This window comes from Callithrix jacchus, chromosome 4 (assembly GCF_049354715.1).
Source record: "Callithrix jacchus isolate 240 chromosome 4, calJac240_pri, whole genome shotgun sequence".
Taxonomy (NCBI): domain Eukaryota; kingdom Metazoa; phylum Chordata; class Mammalia; order Primates; family Cebidae; genus Callithrix; species Callithrix jacchus.
In genome coordinates this window covers 39,192,053-39,210,940 of record NC_133505.1, presented here as the reverse complement: position 1 = coordinate 39,210,940, position 18,888 = coordinate 39,192,053, and the positions used below count along the sequence as shown (strand labels likewise).

Genomic DNA, 18,888 nt, shown 5'->3' with positions numbered 1-18,888 from the left:
AGCTAATTTTTGTATTTTTAGTAGAGATGGGGTTTCACCATGTTGACCAGGATGGTCTCGATCTCTTGACCTCGTGATCTACCCGCCTCGGCCTCCCAAAGTGCTGGGATTATAAGCATGAGCCACCGCTCCCGGCCAATGGTATGTGTTCTTCTGCTACTTTCTATTTTCACTCGCATCATGGTTTTGAGATTCAGTTCATGCATAAGATTACGGATTCACTTATTTTCTTTTTACAAGTATTCCACGTATCTTACCATGCTGATTTTTTTTTTTTTTTTTTTTTTTTTTTTTTTGAGGCAGTTTCCCTCTTGTTGCCCAGGCTGTAGTGCAATGGTGCGATCTCAGCTCACCACAACCTCCAATCCTGCCTTCAATCAATTCTGCCTCAGACTCCCAAGTAGCTGGGATTATAGGCATAAGCTACCACGGCTGGCTAATTTTTGTATTTTTAGTAGAGACAGCGTTTCTCCATGTTGGTCAGGCTGGTCTCAAACTCCTGACCTCAGGTGATCCACCTGGCCTCTCAAAGTGCTGTGATTACAGGCATGAGCCACCGTATCGCGCCCTGCCAATGCTGAATTTTCGTATTTAGGACCATGGTGTAGCTTTCCATTTATTGAAAAGCTTTTCGTTTACTTCTTTCTTTCTTCTTCTTCTTTTTTGTTTTTAAACAAGCCTACAGCACGCGGTATTCCCAGGCGGTCTGCCATCCAAGCATTAACCAGGCCCAACCCTGCTTAGCTTCCAAGATCAGACAAGATACCTTCCTTTTTTTTACTTTTTCTGTTATTATTTTGAGACAGGGTCTGGCTCTGTCACCCAGATTGGAGTGCGTGGCACTATCTCAACTCTTGGGCTCAAGCAACCCACCTTGGCCTCTCGAGTAGCTGGGACTGCAGGTACACACCACCACACCCCGCTGGGTATTTTTTTTTTTTCTGCCCTCCTTGGTATTTTGTGTAGAGATCAGGTCTCACTATGTTGCTGGAACTCCTGGGCGCAAGCAATCCTCCTTCGGCCACCGAAAATGTTGGAAGTACAGGCGTGAGCCACCGTGCTGGGCCAGTTTACATTTATTTATTTATTCTTCTTCCTTCATCTTCTTTTTGTTTGTTTGTTTGTTTGTTTACATTTATTTATTTCTTTAGAGACAGAGTTTTGCTCTGTCGCCAAGCCTGGAGTGCAGTAGCACAATATTGGCTCGCTGCAACCTCCACCTCCTGGGTTCAAGAGATTCTCGTGCCTCGCCCTCCCGAGTAGCTGGGATTACAGGCGCGCGCCACCCACGCCCGGCTAATTTTTGTACTTTTAGTAAATAAAAATACAAAAACATGGTTTTATCATGTTGGCCAGGCTGGTCTCGAACTACTGGCCTTAAGTGATCCACCCGCTTCGGCCTTACAAAGTGCTAGGATTACAGGCATGAGCCGCCGCGCCGGGCCAGTTTACCTTTCAACAATTTTTTTATAGTTTTCTTCATAAAATCTTGCATTTTTTGTACCAGAGATATTCCTAGACATCTTATCTTTTCTATTACTCTTGTCAAGTGCTTTTAATCTCATTCCTTGTTTCCGCTGTCGCTTTAGAGTCTGCCAATGAGACAGAAAAAAATTACTGAACTATGCCTAATAATTTTCTAATTTTCCGCGTTCCAAAATCTTCCACTAATTTAGGACCGCTGCAGTACCCGTAGCCCCAATTGCGCGAAACTCATCTCAGGAAGCACAGAAAAGGTCGCGATTCGTCCGGAGGCGGAGCCAGTACGAGCTGACGTCAAGGGCACAAAACACCTCAAAAGGCAGAGGAGGGCGGGGCCAGCAGGGGGACCTGCTGCTGGAAGAGCAGCGGCCCGAGCCGGGGCCATGGCGAAGCTGCTAAGCTGCGTCCTAGGCCCTCGGCTCTACAAAATCTACCGGGAGAGGGAATCCGAAAGGGCCCCGGCCAGCGTTCCCGAGACGCCAACGGCAGTCACTGCTCCCCATTCCAACTCCTGGGTGAGTCGAGTTCCCCCCCGCCGAAGAACGTGGTACAGTCCAAACCCTTTACGGCCTTCGCTCCCTAGAAGTGCCCATGAGGGGAAATTAGGGGAGTCTGCTTGTCAAGCCAGTTGTCCGCAAAGTCTGCGCTCTGTGTGCTTCCTGGGTTAAAGTCACGCCTACGGACTGGCCGTCTTTCTTTTTCGCTCTTTACCGCTTTCTCATTCCGACTACCACTCCTTGCTCTTTCCTTTCCGCGTCCCCCCACCCTATCTGTCGTGGTTCGTGCTGGTCCTAGTTGAGTCTTAAGTCCTGGAAGAGACCCTGCGTGGACTGGGGAGCCAGTGAATTTTGCAATCAAATTCCCAATTTTCTCTTCTTCAGTGCCTCTTCGTGCCTCCCCCCGCGCTCCGTTTTTATCTTCCCTTTGCCCTGGCCTTGAATTTCGGAATGACTTTTACAGATCAGGTATCCCCGGGTCCTCCCTGTAACCCCCGCCCAATTTAGCCTGGAGACCCCAGAGTCATTGTATGCTGGAGAGCTGGCGCGTGGTGGTAGGCTGTTCTAAATATTCTCTTCCTTTTTATCAGTTGTCTCACATTGTGTTATTGTCTCCTACAAACTGCCTGCTCCAACCCACATTCTCTTCTCAGTCAACTACTCTTATTTCTGATGCTTTTTTTTCCCTCTTAGAATTGTCTTGGTGTCTTTCCTTTCTTCTCTAACCCTTCTCCCCATATGCACGTGCCAGCAATCCATTTGAAACTGATCTGTGGAAAGGAGCAAAAATCGTCCAATGCTGCTTTCACTTTTGCTTCCAAATCCAGCTCCCTGTGTTCCCATGATCAGGGTTGGGAAATCAGGTTCAGGTTGAGGAAGAGGGGTTTCTGTGGGGGCCAGGGATGTCTCAAGAGAGAGCGTCAATGAGGCTAGAACTGGAGGACAAGCAGCAGGGCTTCTGAAAGGGAAGGGGAAAGACCTGCCAATGGGCAGGGTCCTTAAGGAGGCCATCTGTTTTGGCAGGATACGTACTATCAGCCCCGTGCCCTGGAGAAACATGCTGACAGCATCCTGGCACTGGTATGTCTACCCTGGTATCTGGGACTCTCTGCATCTTTCAGACCCACCTGTCCTCTTGAACTTAGCCCTCCTGGGAGCAGCAGCGCACCTGGGGTGGGGGATGCTCTGGGCTCTGCAACAGACCTCTCCAACACAGACACACAGACACATTCTAAGTGTGCATACTTGGCACTCCCCTTTGGCATGTACCTTTGCTTTCTTTGAGGCAGCCTGAGCCGTGAGGAAAACATGTTTACTCTTGGGACCATCTTCAGGTGCTAAGTCCTGCAGTTCCCCAGTGACCTGTCCTCCCTGGCAACTAACCTCTTTGGCTGCAGGGACAGCTGTTCTTTCTGGCACAGTTCCTATGGTGATGTTTGCGCATCTCTTGGGGACCAGGCCAGGGGCTGTCCTGAGCAGGGCCAATTGAAAAGGCTTGATTAACTTGAGTAGACAGAGAGACTGGCCTTTAAATGTGATGGAATTAAGTCTGGAGATGGAAGACGTAATTCTTCCATAATTCCAGAGGAACAAAATAGAACCTGTACCTAGTTTTCCCAGCCTCCATTACACTGACACAGTACTTTTCAACAAATATCAAGCACCTATTGTGTGCATGGTGTCGTACACCAAATACTCTATACGATATCCCTCAGGTTGTCCATCTTGCTCAGAAGTGTAGGCCTGGAATGGCAGGTGTGTGTGTGTGTGTGTGTGTGTGTGTGTGTGTGTATTGATTGCCTGTCCCTGTCTCTCTGCTGCAGGCTTCAGTATTCTGGTCCATCTCTTATTACTCCTCTCCCTTCGCCTTCTTCTACTTGTACAGGAAAGGTCAGTGTGGTTTCAAAGGTGGTGGGGCAGCAAATGGGCATGTTGTTGGCAGATGAGCCAGCTCCCTAAAGAGGAGAGGGGACCTGTGAGGATGGCTTGGCTTCCCTCTTCCATCAGGCATCTTCTTCCTCTTAGGGTATGGCTGTTCCAAAGAGGAAGTGTGGGGTGAAGGTGGGGGCTGAACTGGGAAGAGGAGCTGAGGGGCATTGTGGAGAGGGTCTCACATTGTCCCTCTCCCTTCCCAGGTTACTTGAGTTTGTCCAAAGTGGTGCCGTTTTCTCACTATGCTGGAACATTGCTGCTACTTCTGGCAGGTGTGGCCTGCCTCCGAGGTAGGTAGAGAGGAAACCTGGTTTGAATCTATCTCTCACTGTCACTGGGTACATATTAAGAACCTTCTACAAATACATTTTAGTGATGGGCTCTGAGAGGGAATCACTAATGAGAGAATAGTTTAAGGCATGATCTTTTCCTCAAAAGACTTGGGTAATAAATATGACAAAATAACAAAAAAGTTTGCTGTTACCCTTTTCTTTTTTTTTTTTTTTTTTGTACAGACACGGTCTCACCATGTTGTCTAGGATGGCCTGAAACTCCTGAGCTCAAAGTGATCCTCCTACCTCAGCTTCCCCAAAGTGCTGGGATTATAGATGTGAGCCACCATGCCCGGCTGCTATTATCTAGAAAAGATGCATATACCCTACAACAACTCTATATATGTATATACACTAGGGAAACTCCTGCACATGTATAAACAATATATATGTACAAGAATACAACACTATTTGTAATAATCTTACACTGGAAACAACTCCAGTGGCTATCAATAGGATGGATAAAATATGTTCTGTGCAATAGCCATGCAACAGAACACTATATAGCAATGCAAATAAACTATAGCTACGCTCAACAATGCAGATGAAGCTGGGTGCAGTGGCTCATGCTTGTAATCCTAGCAGTCTGGTAGGGTAAGGTGAGCAGATCACCAAAGGTCAGGAGTTCGAGACCAGTGTGTCCAACATGGTGAAATCCCATCTCTACTAAACATACAAAAAAAAAAAATTAGCCAGGTGGGGTGGCGGGTGCCTATAATCCCAGCTATTTGGGAGGCTGAGCCAGTAGAATTGCTTGAACCCAGGAGGCAGAGGTTGCAGTGAGCCAAGATTATTCCACTGCACTCCATCCTGGGCAACAGAGCAAGACTCCATCTCAGAAAAAAATTAATAAAATAAAATACAAAAAAATTAGCTGGGCATGGTGGCTCATGCCTGTAGTCCTAGCTGCTTGGGAGCCTAAGGCGTGAGAATTCCTTGAACCTGGGGGGCAGAGGTTGCAGTGAGCCAAGATAACACCACTGCACTCCAGCCTGGGAGACAAAGCAAGACTCTGTCTCCAGAAAAACAAAAGCAATGCAGATGAATTTCTCAAATGTTGTGTTAAATAGAAGAAGCTAACCACAAAATATTGTATGCAGTATGTTTTCATTTATGTAAATTCAAAAGGGATGCACATGTTTGAAGTAGAACACGAAAGACAACAAGGGCATGGTTTTCCTGAAAGTCAGGAGAGTGATTACTTGGGTGGGGGAATACAGAATGGAGGAGATTCCTGCTGAGAGGTGGCATTGTTCCCTTTGTTGACCTAGGTGATAGTCACATGAATGTTTGCTTTGTATTTTTTAAACTGAATATATGTTTTATGTACGTAAGTTATATCTCACAATTTAAAAAAATAAAGAGGCAGAACAGATCAGCAAGCCCTAGTGGGTGCATTTGATGACAATCAGGTGATGGGGGATGCTTGAGCATGGGGATGGTGGGGTAGGGGCTGGATGGCCTCAGTTGGGTCCAGGACCTTCTGCCTGAGGTGTTCTGCCCCCTAATCTCTGCAGGGCTGGGCTCTCTCCTCAGAGAGGCCTTCCCTGACCACCCTGTCTGAAAGTAGCTCCCACTACTTAGTTTTGTCTTATTTTATTTATTTTTAATTTAGAAAAAAATACAGAAAAAATTAGCTGTGCATGGTGGCAGATGCTTATAATCCCAGCTACTCAGGAGGCGGAGCCAGAAAATCACTTGAACTTGGGAGGCAGAGGTTACAGTGAGCCAAGATGGCGCCATTGCACTCCAGCCTGGGCAACAAGAGCAAAACTCTGTCTCAAAAAAAAAAAAAAAAAAAGAAAAGAAAAAAAAAGAAAGTCTGGGCACGGTGGCTCACGCCTATAATCCCAGCACTTTGGGAGGCCGAGGCGGGTGGATCACGAGGTCAAGGGATCGAGACCATCCTGGTCAACAAGGTGAAACCCTGTCTCTACTAAAAATACAAAAATTAGCTGGGCATGGTGGTGCGCGCCTGTAGTCCCAGTTACTCGGGAGGCTGAGGTAGGAGAATTGCTTGAACCCAGGAGGCGGAGGTTACGGTGAGCAGAGATCGCGCCATTGCACTCCAGTCTGGGTAACAACAGCGAAACTCCGTCTCAAAAGAAAAAAGAAAAGAAAAAAATATATAGAAAAGTCCAGAAAACAAAATATTTTTAATTTTTTTTAGATATAGTTTTGTGATACTTGCTTTTTTTTTTTTTTTTTTTTTTTTTTTTGAGACGGAGTTTCGCTCTTGTTACCCAGGCTGGAGCGCAATGGCTCCATCTCGGCTCACCACAACCTCCGCCTCATGGGTTCAGACAATTCTCCTGCCTCAGCCTCCTGAGTAGCTGGGATTACAGGCCTGCGCCACTATGCCCAGCTAATTTTTTGTATTTTTAGTAGAGACGGGGTTTCACCATGTTGACCAGGATGGTCTCGATTTCTTGACCTCGGGATCCACCCGCCTTGGCCTCTCAAAGATATTTGCTTTAAATGCTTTCTGTCAGCAAAATACTAAAGCACTACAATTAGGGTTGGAGTTCCCACTGGGATCCTTTCAGTGCTATCTTCCTCTTTCCTCAGAAGTAATAGTTGTCATTTGGTGTGGGGTTTTTTTTTTCTGGCACATACTTTCATACTTTTATGAAACATATTTCTCAACCTTAAGCTGCCATCAATTGTAAAATGAATACTAAATTTCAGAGTTTTCAAAGGTTAAAACATATGCATCTTAGAATCTTTTTTCTTTCTTTTTTTTTTTTAAACTCCCAGCTTATGAGTGGAGCATCTTAGAATCTGTGAAATATGGTATCTATAAACAATATGTATTGTGTATTTTACATTCTGGAATAAATGTTCTCACTGAATACAAATCATTCTGCAGCACACTTCATTCTCTCATCATCTCGTTTTGGGGAACTACCATTGATGACACAGAGTTCTGGTTCATTCTTGTATTTTCTTTGTAGCACTCATTCCTCTCTGAAATGTTCTTGTGTATTGTCTTCTCCTGGCTGTACCTTACCCCATCCAGAATGCCAGCCCTCTGAGAGCCAGGAGCTGTGTATCTCATTTCCTGCTGAGTCTCCTTTGTATAGTACAGTGCCTGCTTGGCACATGACACCTGCCAGGTCAGTGAGGAGAGAAGTTAGGGTTTGAGATGCCTCAGCAGTGAAAGGAGAGTGGACGCAATCACTGAGTGTTTGATTGAAGAGAAAAGAGCGAGTCAGCACTGAGTTGCTTCTGATTCAGAGAAGAAAGAAAAAAGGAGGCAAGAGAGGAAACGTTCAGGAATTGGAAGGAATCAAGGATGGGCCCAGGAAGCCAGAGGCAGGAGGATTCTTGAGGGACAGGGAGAATGCTGAGTGGTACAGTTGGAGAGAATGAGGATGGAAGAGTCAGGGATTCAGTGAAGAAGTAATTATGGGCAGGAGTCGGAGACTATGAAACCAGACGGCAAGGGGCTAGAATACACAGAAGAGAGGCAGAAAGCAAGCATTGGAAAAGAGCAGCAGTGAAAAATAGAGAAATTTAATTTTCACAGGGGAGAACAGTAGGATTATATCATAGTGTTTAAAGACTGAGGAAAATGAACATTCTGGAAGATGGTAGGTTAGGGATCATCTATAAAGACATAAGCTGCAGAAGCTAGGGAGAAGAAGCATCCTATAGCCAGTTGCTGGATATGGAGGAACGGGGTTGGCTCAGGTCTGTTTCTCCACATCCTGTGCCCTCAGTTCCTTTTTCTTTTACTTCTCCTTCCAGGGCCTTCTCTAGCCCATCTTCAATTCTTTTCCTAAAACGCAGGCATTCTGTTTCGTAGTTTTCCTAGCACTATTTCCTGTCCTTTCTCTACCAGGCATTGGCCGCTGGACCAACCCCCAGTACAGGCAGTTCATCACCATCTTGGAAGCAACACATCGGAACCAGTCTTCAGAAAACAAGGTGAGAGGCTCTAGGAAAAGTGCCATATAGGTGCCTGATAGCAGCTTCCTCAGTTGTCCCTCAGAGCACCAAGCACTGGCTTCTGCAGGAGAGGAGGTGTGTTTTACCACCTACCACACTGGGTGTTGGCTTGCACATTGCTGTATCCCTTCTCCCCTCCATTAGTGAACTGTCCACCTGAGGAAGTTTTCCTCCCTACCGCTTCTAATGGAATATTCTGCTAGAACAATCTTCCCCCTCCCTCACCTGCAAGAACTGGCTAAATGTAGAAACATTTCACAATGTTTCTTTTCTCTTGTTTTTTTTCTTTTCTTTTCTTTTTTGAAATGGAGCTTTGCTCTTGTTGCCCAGGCTGGAGTGCAATGGTGATCTTGACTCACTGCAACCTCCGCCTCCCAGGTTCAAGCAATTCTCCTGTCTCAGCCTCCTGAGTAGCTGGGATTACAGGTGCCTACCACTATGCCCAGCTAATTATTGGCATTTTTAGTAGAGATGGGGTTTCACTATGTTGGCCAGGCTGGTCTTGAACTCCTGACCTCAGGTGATCTGTCCGCCTCCATCTCCCATAACTGCTGGGATTATAGGTGTGAGCCACTGTGCCCGGCCCACAGTATTTCTTTTTCTTTTTTTTTTTTTTCACTTTTGTTGCCCAGGCTAGAGTGCAGTGGCACAATTTCAACTCACTGCAACCTCCGCCTCCTGGGTTCAAACAATTCTCCTGCCTCAGCCTCCCAAGTAGCTGGGATTATAGGCATCACCACTACGCCCAGCTAATTTTTATATTTTTAGTAGATATGGGGTTTCACCATGTCGGTCAAGCTGGTCTTGAACTCCTGACCTCAGGTGATCCACCTGCCTTGGCCTCCCAAAGTGCTGGGATTACAGGCGTGAGCTGCCACACCTGGCCTGCAGTGTTTCTTAGAAGGTAGTTTTCTCTGTATCACAGCAGCTTGGCTCTATAAATGTTTATTTTTGTTGTATGCATTTCATACCATGCTAGCCTTGTTTATGGGTGGGACAAGATGGACAGGTATGTCCACTCCTGTGCCTGGGAGTACAGCATGGTGCCAGGAGGGAGAAAAGCTAGGACTCAGTGTCTTGGAAGTTGTGCCAGGCTGGCTGATGCTAGACTGTGATTATCTTTGAGGATGGGCTTTGGGGCCCCATAAAGCTCTTTCCTGTTCTGGGGGGTTTCTGGGATCAAACAGCTATGACCACCATCACGGCATTCCTGGCTACTCCACACTATTTATGGAGCTGTGTAATGATGCCCTCTGTACTATGCTGCTGGCTGAGGCATTTGTCTGATCCTCACAACAGCTGAGTGAGGTGACGTTATTACCCTCATTGTGAATCTGAGGAAACAGAGGCAAAAAGAGGTTAAGTGACCCATTTGGAGTCAGATCAAGAAAGTGGCTAAGTCCAGATTTGAGAGCAGGTCTGAGCAAAGCCTGCTTGAGATTTGCTTTTATTCATCTTGTTTTGTTTTGCCATTTACCTTTTTGTATAATTTTTCTATTGCTCTCTCTTAGTCATTTTGAAATGTAAAAAAAATTCTGTGCAGAAAATAAAAAACAGCCCTCAAAATAGAATGCTGGGAGCTCAGGGGATGGGGAATGAATACAGTTGAGTATTAAGACACAGCTCCCACTGCCCTCAAAAAACATGTGGAACTAGTGAGGTGGTTCATGCCTATAATCCTAGCACTTTGGGAGGCTGAGGCAGGAGGATCGCTTCAGTCCAGGAGTTCGAGACCAGCCTGGGCAACATAGTAAGACCTTGTCTCTAAAGAAAATTTTAAAAATTAGCTGAGGCTGGGTGCAATGGCACATGCCTGTAATCCCAGCATTTTGTGAGGCCCGAGGCCAAGGCAGGTAGATCACGAGGTCAAGAGATTGAGACTAGCCTAGCCAACATGGTAAAACCCCGTCTCTACTAAAAATACAAAAATTAACCAGGTGTGGTGACACACGCCTGTAGTCCCAGCTACTCAAGAGGCTGAGGCAGGAGAATCACTTGGACCCATGAGGCGGAGGTTGCAGTGAGCTGAGATCATGCCGTTGCACTCCAGCCTAGCCAACAGAACGAGACTCCATCTCAAAAAAGAAAAATTAGCTGGGCATGGTAGCACATGTCTGTAGTCCCAGCTACTCTAGAGGCTGAGGTAGGAGGATCACTTGGGCCTGGGACTTAGAGGCTGCAGTAAGCTATGATTCTACCAACTGCACTCCATCCTGGGCAACAGCATCAGACCCTGTCTCAAAAAAAAAAAAAAGGCAGGGGGCAGGCAGACTGGCTCAGTGGGGTGACCCAAGGCTCAGGTGGTCTGTAGGGCAGCACTGACCCACAGCTGCAGGAGTTGAGGGAAGGGAGGTAGTTGTGAGGACGGAACTCAAAGCTTCCTTCAAGGGGTGGCCCCACGTGAAGAAGAGCCCACTGTGGGCGTGACTTCCCTTCTCTGTTTCACTCAACCTTTGGTCTGTTGGTGTGATCTGCTGGGAGATTTCTGAGCCTCCAAGGCAGCACCCTATAAGGGACCCAGGTGGGGGAATAGACTGTGACCAGCGGGTCCCTACCACCCCCTCACTCAAAAGCACTAGCACCTTCAGCCACTCCTCCTGGGGGTGGGTCAGACTTAGATTTTTAGAAAAGCAGAATGTTTGGTTCCCAGCTTGTAAGAGGGCAGACAGGCCAGTCCTGATACCTGAATGGGCACACCATCTTGCCTGGTTTTCTGGTCCTGTTAGAATTTTCCATCTGAGCTGGGCATGGTGGCTCACGCCTGTAATTCCAGCACTTTGGGAGGCCGAGGTGGGTGGATCACCTGAGGTCAGGAGTTTAAGACCAACCTGACCAACATGGTGAAATCCTCTCTCTACTAAAAAATACAAAAATTAGCTGGGCATGATGGTGGGCGCCTGTTATCCCACCTACTTGGGAGGCTGAGTCAGGAAAATCACTTGAACCCAGGAGGCCAAGGTTGTGGTGAGCCAAGATCATGCTATAGCACTCCAGCCTGGGTGACAGAACAAGACTCTGTCTCAAAAAAAAATTTCCCTCTGAGAATTGGGAGGGTATTGACCTCGACTTAGTTTCCCCTAATGTGTGGGGATCAGAATCCTGCATAATGAAGGTGTTGTTGACGGTGGGTAGGAGGGCCTCCCCTGAGTTCTCAGTTCCCCCTTTCCTCCCCTCTTTATCGCATGCCCACCGCAGAGGCAGCTTGCCAACTACAACTTTGACTTCCGGAGCTGGCCAGTGGACTTCCACTGGGAAGAACCCAGCAGCCGGTGAGGCCCCAGTTCTTTTGCTCTATCCCTCCCCTTGGAATCATCCCAGATAATCCCTGTCCTGCCCTGTCCGCCGACCTTTATACCCTCTCAGATCACAGTGCCTGCTTCCAGTGCCATTTTGCTGTTCCTAGACCCCCACTGTCCTCCAGGCCTCAGACGACCAACTTGCTGCTCCTAACCCCATCCTTCCCTGCATCTTTCCCTTCCTCAGGAAAGAGTCTCGAGGGGGCCCTTCCCGCCGAGGTGTGGCCCTGCTTCGCCCAGAGCCCCTGCACCGGGGGACAGCAGACACCCTCCTCAACCGGGTTAAAAAGCTGCCTTGTCAGATCACCAGGTGGGAAACAACAGGGAGGAGAGGCCTGTTGGGGTGGAGGGGTCGTGGCAGGAGGGCTGTGGGAGTGGGCACTTCATTGTAAAATAGCGGTCACTCATTGGGCCTAGTGTCGTATGCTTTGTATGTATAATTTGTGGCAAAGTCGTTTTTATCCACATTAATGTTTGAAGAAAAGAGGCGCCAAGAGGTCTGGAGTCTCAAATGTAGTAGATGAAGAACTGGGATATGAACAAAAGCTCCTTCAGTGAGGCCAAGAAGGAGCAGTAGGGGTGGGGTGGGGGTAGAGAGGATACACACCTGTAGCTGGGACAGGCTCTGGTTGCATCTGTGTACCCATCGTGGCCCCTCTGCCTCATTGTTATTTTACCTTGGCTCCTGGCCCCTGTGCACCTCGGTGTCTGCACCTGTAATGAACCTGCCCTACAGAGTTGCTGAGGAGATTAAGTAAGGTAACATGTTCTGAAGGGCTCCTGCCTTTCCTGGGTGCCTGAGAGCACATGGAAAATCCCAAATAAAGCTCAGTCGTGGGTACTGATGATGTCAGAAGGAACAGAAATAACCACCTATATCTTACAGTGGAACGGACACTGGGAATTTTCTATTGCTGGGAGTTAGGAGGCAGCTTCTAGAATACCAAGGAACAGGGTGGACTTAGTGGTTGGTTGTTGACAGTGTGCTAATTGGTCAGGAAGGCAAGCCATATTTGAAGTTTTGAATTATAACCATCCTTTTTTAAGTATTATTTATTTGGGGACCTTTAATATGTTGTACTTATATATTAACAGAATCATCTGATAATAACTTTGCATTTACTTATTATATATATGAAGTTTTCTCATAAATCTCTTAGAATTCTGTACATACAGGATATGCATGCACTGAGTCGCAATATAAAATGTTTATCATACAAAGGTTGCAGTAAGAAGGGTTTGAAAAATACCAGCCTGGTACATATTTCATTAAGGCTTGAAAGAGGAAAGTAAAGCTGTGAAGGTCAGGGGTGAAGCAGGCCTTACAGTCTGTGAGTGCCAGGGCTGGGATGGTCCCCAGCACAGTCCCCAGGCCCCACCAGGGTTAGGGTTTGTTAACCTGTGTTCCCCACAGCTACCTGGTGGCGCACACCCTGGGGCGCCGGATGCTGTATCCAGGCTCTGTGTACCTGCTCCAGAAGGCCCTCATGCCTGTGCTGCTGCAGGGCCAGGCCCGACTGGTGGAAGAGGTGAGGCTTCCCTGCCCACCCATCCCCCAATGCCCTCCCCTCCCACCCCCATCCCACCCCACCCCATCCCTGTGATGTGGCCTCCTGCCCCTTGCAACCTGGCCATTGCATCTCCCCTGCTCAGTGTAATGGGCGCCGGGCAAAGCTGCTGGCCTGTGATGGCAATGAGATTGACACCATGTTTGTGGACCGGCGGGGGACAGCTGAGCCCCAGGGACAGAAGCTGGTAAGAGGGAGCAGGGACCCCAGAGGTGGAGTGAGTATGAGGAAGGCAGTAGAGGTCTGGGGACCCCAGTGCTATAGCACCTCCCCTAAGGAACCACTACTGGGGATAATCCCATCTCCTAGCTCTACCCTAAAGACCTTGTGATGTAGTGAAACCCTGTGATAGAGAAACAGATGAAGTAGGGGTGACATTCAAGGACCAAAAACTAATATTAAATAGCACTCCACACTTATATTTAATTATCATATATATATGAAGCATATATATTTAATTCTCACAACAATCCCGTGAGATAGGTATTGTTTATATTAGCCCATTTTATAGGAGATGAAACTGAGGCACAGAAAACCTTTCCTGGACCACACAGTAAGTGTTAGAGCTGGTATTTGAACCCAGGCAGCCTGGCTTCAAAGTCTCCTGCCTCCAGGAAGCAGCCCTGGAAAGAACACTAAGCCAGGAGTCTAGGGAACTGAGTTCTAGTCCTGGCGCTGCCCATCTGCTATGAGAGTTCATGCAAATCCCACCACCCGTGGGCTTCAGCTTGGGGTACCATGGCATTGGAGTTTATCTGACCATAAGACTGGATCCCAGAGAGGGATGGGAAGAGCAGTCAGCATACCACACAGGAGCAATGGTCACAGAAGATAACAGACCCGAAAACTATAAAGGAAAGACGTCTCCATAGTCCCCTTCCTGAGAGTTCCAGCTGGTAATCTTCCAAGGAAAAGTGGACACGGCTGGGTGGTTGAGCAATTCAACCTCTGAGGGGTATTTGTAATCCCCCCTTTGCTTCTCCTCTTATGGACCCAGTGGAATGAGAAGCTTCCATTCCCCTTGGAGAAAACAGGAACCTGCCCTTTCCTCTTCCCTGCAAAGCTCTTCGTGGGTTGCCCTCCCTGCCCAAAGGGAGTTTTGCAGTCCCAACTTGGCCCCTGAGCCCTTCCTTCCTGCCTCCTTCCTAGGTGATCTGCTGTGAGGGGAATGCTGGGTTCTATGAGGTGGGCTGCGTCTCCACGCCCCTGGAAGGTAAGATGGTGACTCAGTCTCCTTATCTCTGCCCTTTGAAGGGAATATCCCTGCCTCCCACACTGATCTGATCTCCCCTGGCCTCCACTTTTCTCTGGATGAGGTTTTTAGTCTTTCAGCTTTTAGGAAAAATTCACTTGCCATTTGCTTTGCTAACCCTACATCCCTCCCCTGGTCTATGTCCCTAACTGTTGCGCTTTTCATTCTGTTCCATTCCCCCACCACATACCCCAAAAATCATATGCCTCTCCCTGTGCTGCCTCAGAACCTTTGGTGTCATCTCCTATTCTGGGAAGGCTTGGAGTTATTTGCCTCTAAGCTGGGGGGTCCTTCTGCTCTTCCTTCCCCCAGGGCTGGAGAGAGGGGTGTGGGTCACAAGGTCTTAGTCCCTCCTCCCCCTGTGTTACAGCTGGATATTCAGTCCTGGGCTGGAATCATCCAGGCTTTGCTGGAAGCACGGTGAGACCATCTCAGGAATCCCTTCCTTTTCCTGAGTTATGTCTGTTTCCCTCTGGTCAGCCATTGGAGGGAGGAGAGGGGCTGTGGATTTCTTGAAGGGCCTCCCATTCACCTGAGGGCTGGGGGCTAGGAGGTTGTGAAGGCAGCATTGGGAGCCATGCCCCCATCCCCGCAGTGGGCGGCTGGCAAGAGAGGAGGAGGTGGATCTCATTGTATACATCCGTCTTCTGGAGAGAACAGCCTCTCCTACCACCCCTTCCTTCTGCACCTTCTCTGTCTGTTACAGATGGCTGTAGGAGGGGTCCACGTTGGAAGGGACAGGTGAGCTGGCCTTTGGTGGTGACACACCCCTGCCTTTGCCCTTCCTCCTGCAGGGGGTGCCATTCCCGCAGAATGAGGCCAATGCCATGGATGTGGTGGTCCAGTTTGCCATCCACCGCCTGGGCTTCCAGCCCCAGGACATCATCATCTATGCCTGGTCCATCGGCGGCTTCACTGGTATCAGCCTCCCTCCCATCCCCCACTGTGGACACATTCATGCCCACCCAGGAGAGGTGGGAAAATGCACTGGTGGCCCTGAGGTTGGGTGGAGGCTCAAGGAAGAAGAGAGAGGAAGTAGAATCTCTCAGAGGGCCTGGAAGAAGCTATCCTATTTGTATACACTTCACCTTTCCTTCCTTTTTGCCCAGTCATTAAAAGGAAAAGCAGACCCAGGTCCTGGGTGGGGAGATCAGGGAACGTGACTGTTTCCTGCCCATTGTCCTCAGTGCACTGTCTCCAGTGTTCTATCTCCACCCTCTCCGGATAGATCCCTGACTGAGTAAAGGACATTAAGAAAAAAACAAGGGGGCCCAGGTGTGGTAGCTGACACCTGTAATCCCAACATTTTGGGAGGCCGTGGTGGGCAGATCACAAAATCAGGAGTTCCAGACCAGCTGGCCAACATGATGAAACCCCGTCCCTACTAAAGATACAAAAATTAGCCACACATGTTGGCGCACACCTGTAATCCCAGCTACACGGGAGATTGAAGAGGGAGAATTGCTTAAACCCTGAAGGCGGAGGTTGCAGTTAGCTGAGATCTCACCATTGCACTCCAGCCTGGGCAACAGGGCAAGACTCCGTCTCAAAAAAAAAAAAAAGAAACAAAAAAGGGATAATGTAGTCAGGGGAATGGGGTTGGCCTATAGCGTCAGTGGAATGAGAGTATACGTGGTGGGGAGGAAGGAGCCTTTCTCAGTTCTTACTCTTCTTCCCTGCCCTGGTACCAGCCACGTGGGCAGCCATGTCCTACCCAGATGTTAGTGCCGTGATCCTGGATGCCTCCTTTGATGACCTGGTGCCCTTGGCCTTGAAGGTCATGCCAGACAGCTGGAGTGAGTGCAGCTCCCCGGCCTGCCCTTCCAGGGAAGGGGTGGGCTGGAATTGGGAACTGTTCTAACTGAGATGGCTCCCTTTTCCTTGGGTGGAGAGTAGGTTACCACATTGTTAGAAGCAGGAGGACTCCTTTGTCTGGGGACCTCAGTTTTCTTTCTCTACAAACAGTGAGGACCTTTATGTTGGGCAAGGGCTTTGTCTCTGCCATCCTTTCACCTTTATCCCACTCTAGGAGGCCTGGTGACCAGGACTGTGAGGCAGCATCTCAATCTAAACAACGCGGAGCAGCTGTGCAGGTGAGGGCCGGCCAGTGTCTGGCATTAAACACCTGCCCCCTCATACAGCTCTTCTGGGTGCTCAAACGCTGAAATTAGTACTGAAGTGCAATTTGGTAAATAGCCACTGGCCCACATTCCCTGAGTGACCCTGCACCACCTCAACTGGCCTAACCCCTCCCATGTGCCCTGGGACCCTGGAACACCCCAGGATTTGGCAACCCAAGGGTTAGGGCCTGTCACAGCAGGGGTCTCCCTGCAGGGCCAGACTTTGACCCATGCCCATTCTTTTTTTTTTCCTTTTTTCCTGAGATGGAGTCTCACTCTTGTTGCCTAGGCTTGAGTGCAATGGCGAAATCTCGGCTCACTGCAACCTCTGCCTCCCGGGTTCAAGTGATTCTCCTGCCTCAGCCTGCTGAGTAGCTGAGATTACCAGCATGTGCCACCACACCCAGCTGATTTTGTATTTTTTTTTTTTTTTAAGTAGAGATAGGGTTTCTCCATGTTGGTCAGGGTGGTCTCAAACTCCTGACCTCAGGTGATCCGCCCGCCTCAGCCTCCCAAAATGCTGGGATTACAGGCATGGGCCATGGCGCCCAGCCTGAACCATGCCCATTCTTAAATATTCCCTCTCACCCGTAAGTGAAGAACTAGGCCACAGGCTGTGCTGTAGCAAGAGGTAAGAATGCTACCAGTGCAGGGATGGGGGTGGGCCAGTTGTCACCTGTCTCCCTCTGCTCTCCCTTCCCACTGCTCTGTTCTCTGAAGATACCAGGGTCCTGTACTGCTGATCCGGAGAACCAAGGATGAGATCATCACCACTACGTGAGTGCCTGGGAACCTCTGCCCTCTCGAATCCCAGAGATGGCCAGGAACTTGCCCCTCCCACCTCTGCCCACCAGAAACTCAGGTATCTAGACTCTTCCTCCTAACTTCCAGCCCCTCCAGGGTACATTCTTCTCACCCCCAGGGTTCCTGAGGACATCACGTCCAACCGAGGCAATGACCTCCTGCTGAAGCTCCTGCAGCATCGGTGAGAGCCAGGGTGTGTGCACGCTGGGGGCAGTGTACACACAGATACACCAGTGTGTACGCTGGGGGCAGTGTACACACAGATACTGACACCAGTGTGCACGCCGGGGGCAGTGTACACACAGATACTGACACCAGTGTGCACGCCCGGGGCAGTGTACACACAGATACTGACACCAGTGTGCACGCCGGGGGCAGTGTACACACATACTGATACCAGTGTGCACGCCGGGGGCAGTGTACACACATACTGATACCAGTGTGCACGCCGGGGGCAGTGTACACACAGATACACCAGTGTGCACGCCGGGGGCAGTGTACACACAGATACACCAGTGTGCACGCCGGGGGCAGTGTACACACAGATACTGACACCAGTGTGCACGCCGGGGGCAGTGTACACACAGATACTGACACCAGTGTGCACGCCCAGGGCAGTGTACACGCAGATACTTCCCAGCACAGGGAAGGAGGGAGGAAGGTTCAGGGATGGGGAATGAAAAAAATTCAGCCCTGACCTGTCTCGGCACTTACTCCATAGGTATCCCCGAGTGATGGCAGACGAGGGTCTTCAAGTGGTGAGGCAGTGGTTGGAGGCCTCCTCACAGCTGGAGGAAGGTGAGAAGGGATCCAGTAAGGCTTGGGGTGGGGCCCAGCAAGGTCAGGTTGCTGACTGGCTGTTATCTCTCCCTAATCAGCCTCAATTTACAGCCGATGGGAGGTGGAAGAGGACTGGTGTCTGTCCGTCCTCCGCTCCTACCAGGCAGAACATGGGCCTGACTTCCCCTGGAGCGTGGGTAAGGAGGTCCTGGGCAGGAGAGGGGATGGGAAGAGCCTAGGAAGGGGATGAATACCCAGGTGGTGTGGCCTCTTTTGAGCACCTCCTCTCTGCAGGGGAGGACATGAGTGCAGATGGACGGCGGCAGCTGGCTTTATTTCTGGTGAGCTAAGGAGTGGGAAGTGGGAAGGATTCTTGAATGGCCAGGGCTCACATATGAGGACTAGGGACTGGGGATACCCCATAGTCATTGAAAGTGGCAGCTTTTATAGAGTGGGTACAGAAGCAGAGGATAGGGAAGGAGTCCAGTGGCTATCCCTCCCTACAGTGCCCTGTACCCCTCCCATCCCACCTCCTTTCCTCAGGCTCGGAAGCATATGCACAATTTTGAGGCCACTCACTGCACCCCACTCCCAGCCCAGAACTTCCAGATGCCCTGGCACCTCTAGGGACCACACTGGGACTCATGGAAGAATGGGGTGAGAGGAGACATGAGGAAAGACCCTCTTATTTGTGACTCTCTGTGTTCATGTTGCTGTTTATAGTTTGTGGAAAGTGGGGGAACATCCCCCTTCTCACCACTGTTCTCTTGCACGTTTCCCCTCATTCATGTGGCTGTACTTAACCTTCTCCAACATACGTCCGCATTACATGAATGGATTATTCCTAATCATTAATAAAAAGGTATTTTTTCTA

At 49.2% G+C, this 18,888-nt stretch overlaps 1 protein-coding gene across 3 annotated transcripts; it reads left to right on the top strand.

Moving 5' to 3' along the window:
• Window positions 1–1,813: 1,813 nt before the first annotated feature.
• On the top strand, window positions 1,814–18,888 carry ABHD16A (abhydrolase domain containing 16A, phospholipase). Of its 3 annotated transcripts, none has more exons than XR_013534016.1 (20): window positions 1,814–1,997; window positions 3,003–3,059; window positions 3,803–3,869; window positions 4,115–4,201; window positions 8,088–8,173; window positions 11,390–11,463; window positions 11,678–11,800; window positions 12,905–13,019; window positions 13,144–13,245; window positions 14,208–14,271; window positions 14,681–14,730; window positions 15,105–15,228; window positions 16,002–16,106; window positions 16,340–16,403; window positions 17,151–17,207; window positions 17,353–17,427; window positions 17,956–18,032; window positions 18,113–18,211; window positions 18,309–18,355; window positions 18,558–18,888. XR_013534016.1 is itself a non-coding variant. In XM_035295245.3 (20 exons), the coding sequence occupies exons 1-20, from the start codon at window positions 1,866–1,868 to the stop codon at window positions 18,639–18,641; spliced, it is 1,677 nt and encodes a 558-aa protein (XP_035151136.2). In that variant the 5' UTR covers window positions 1,814–1,865; the 3' UTR covers window positions 18,642–18,888. The 3 variants fall into 3 exon arrangements, 2 of the variants coding, with proteins under 2 accessions (XP_035151136.2, XP_035151137.2); XM_035295245.3 differs by having other exon boundaries at window positions 17,353–17,415; XM_035295246.3 differs by lacking the exon at window positions 16,002–16,106 and having other exon boundaries at window positions 17,353–17,415.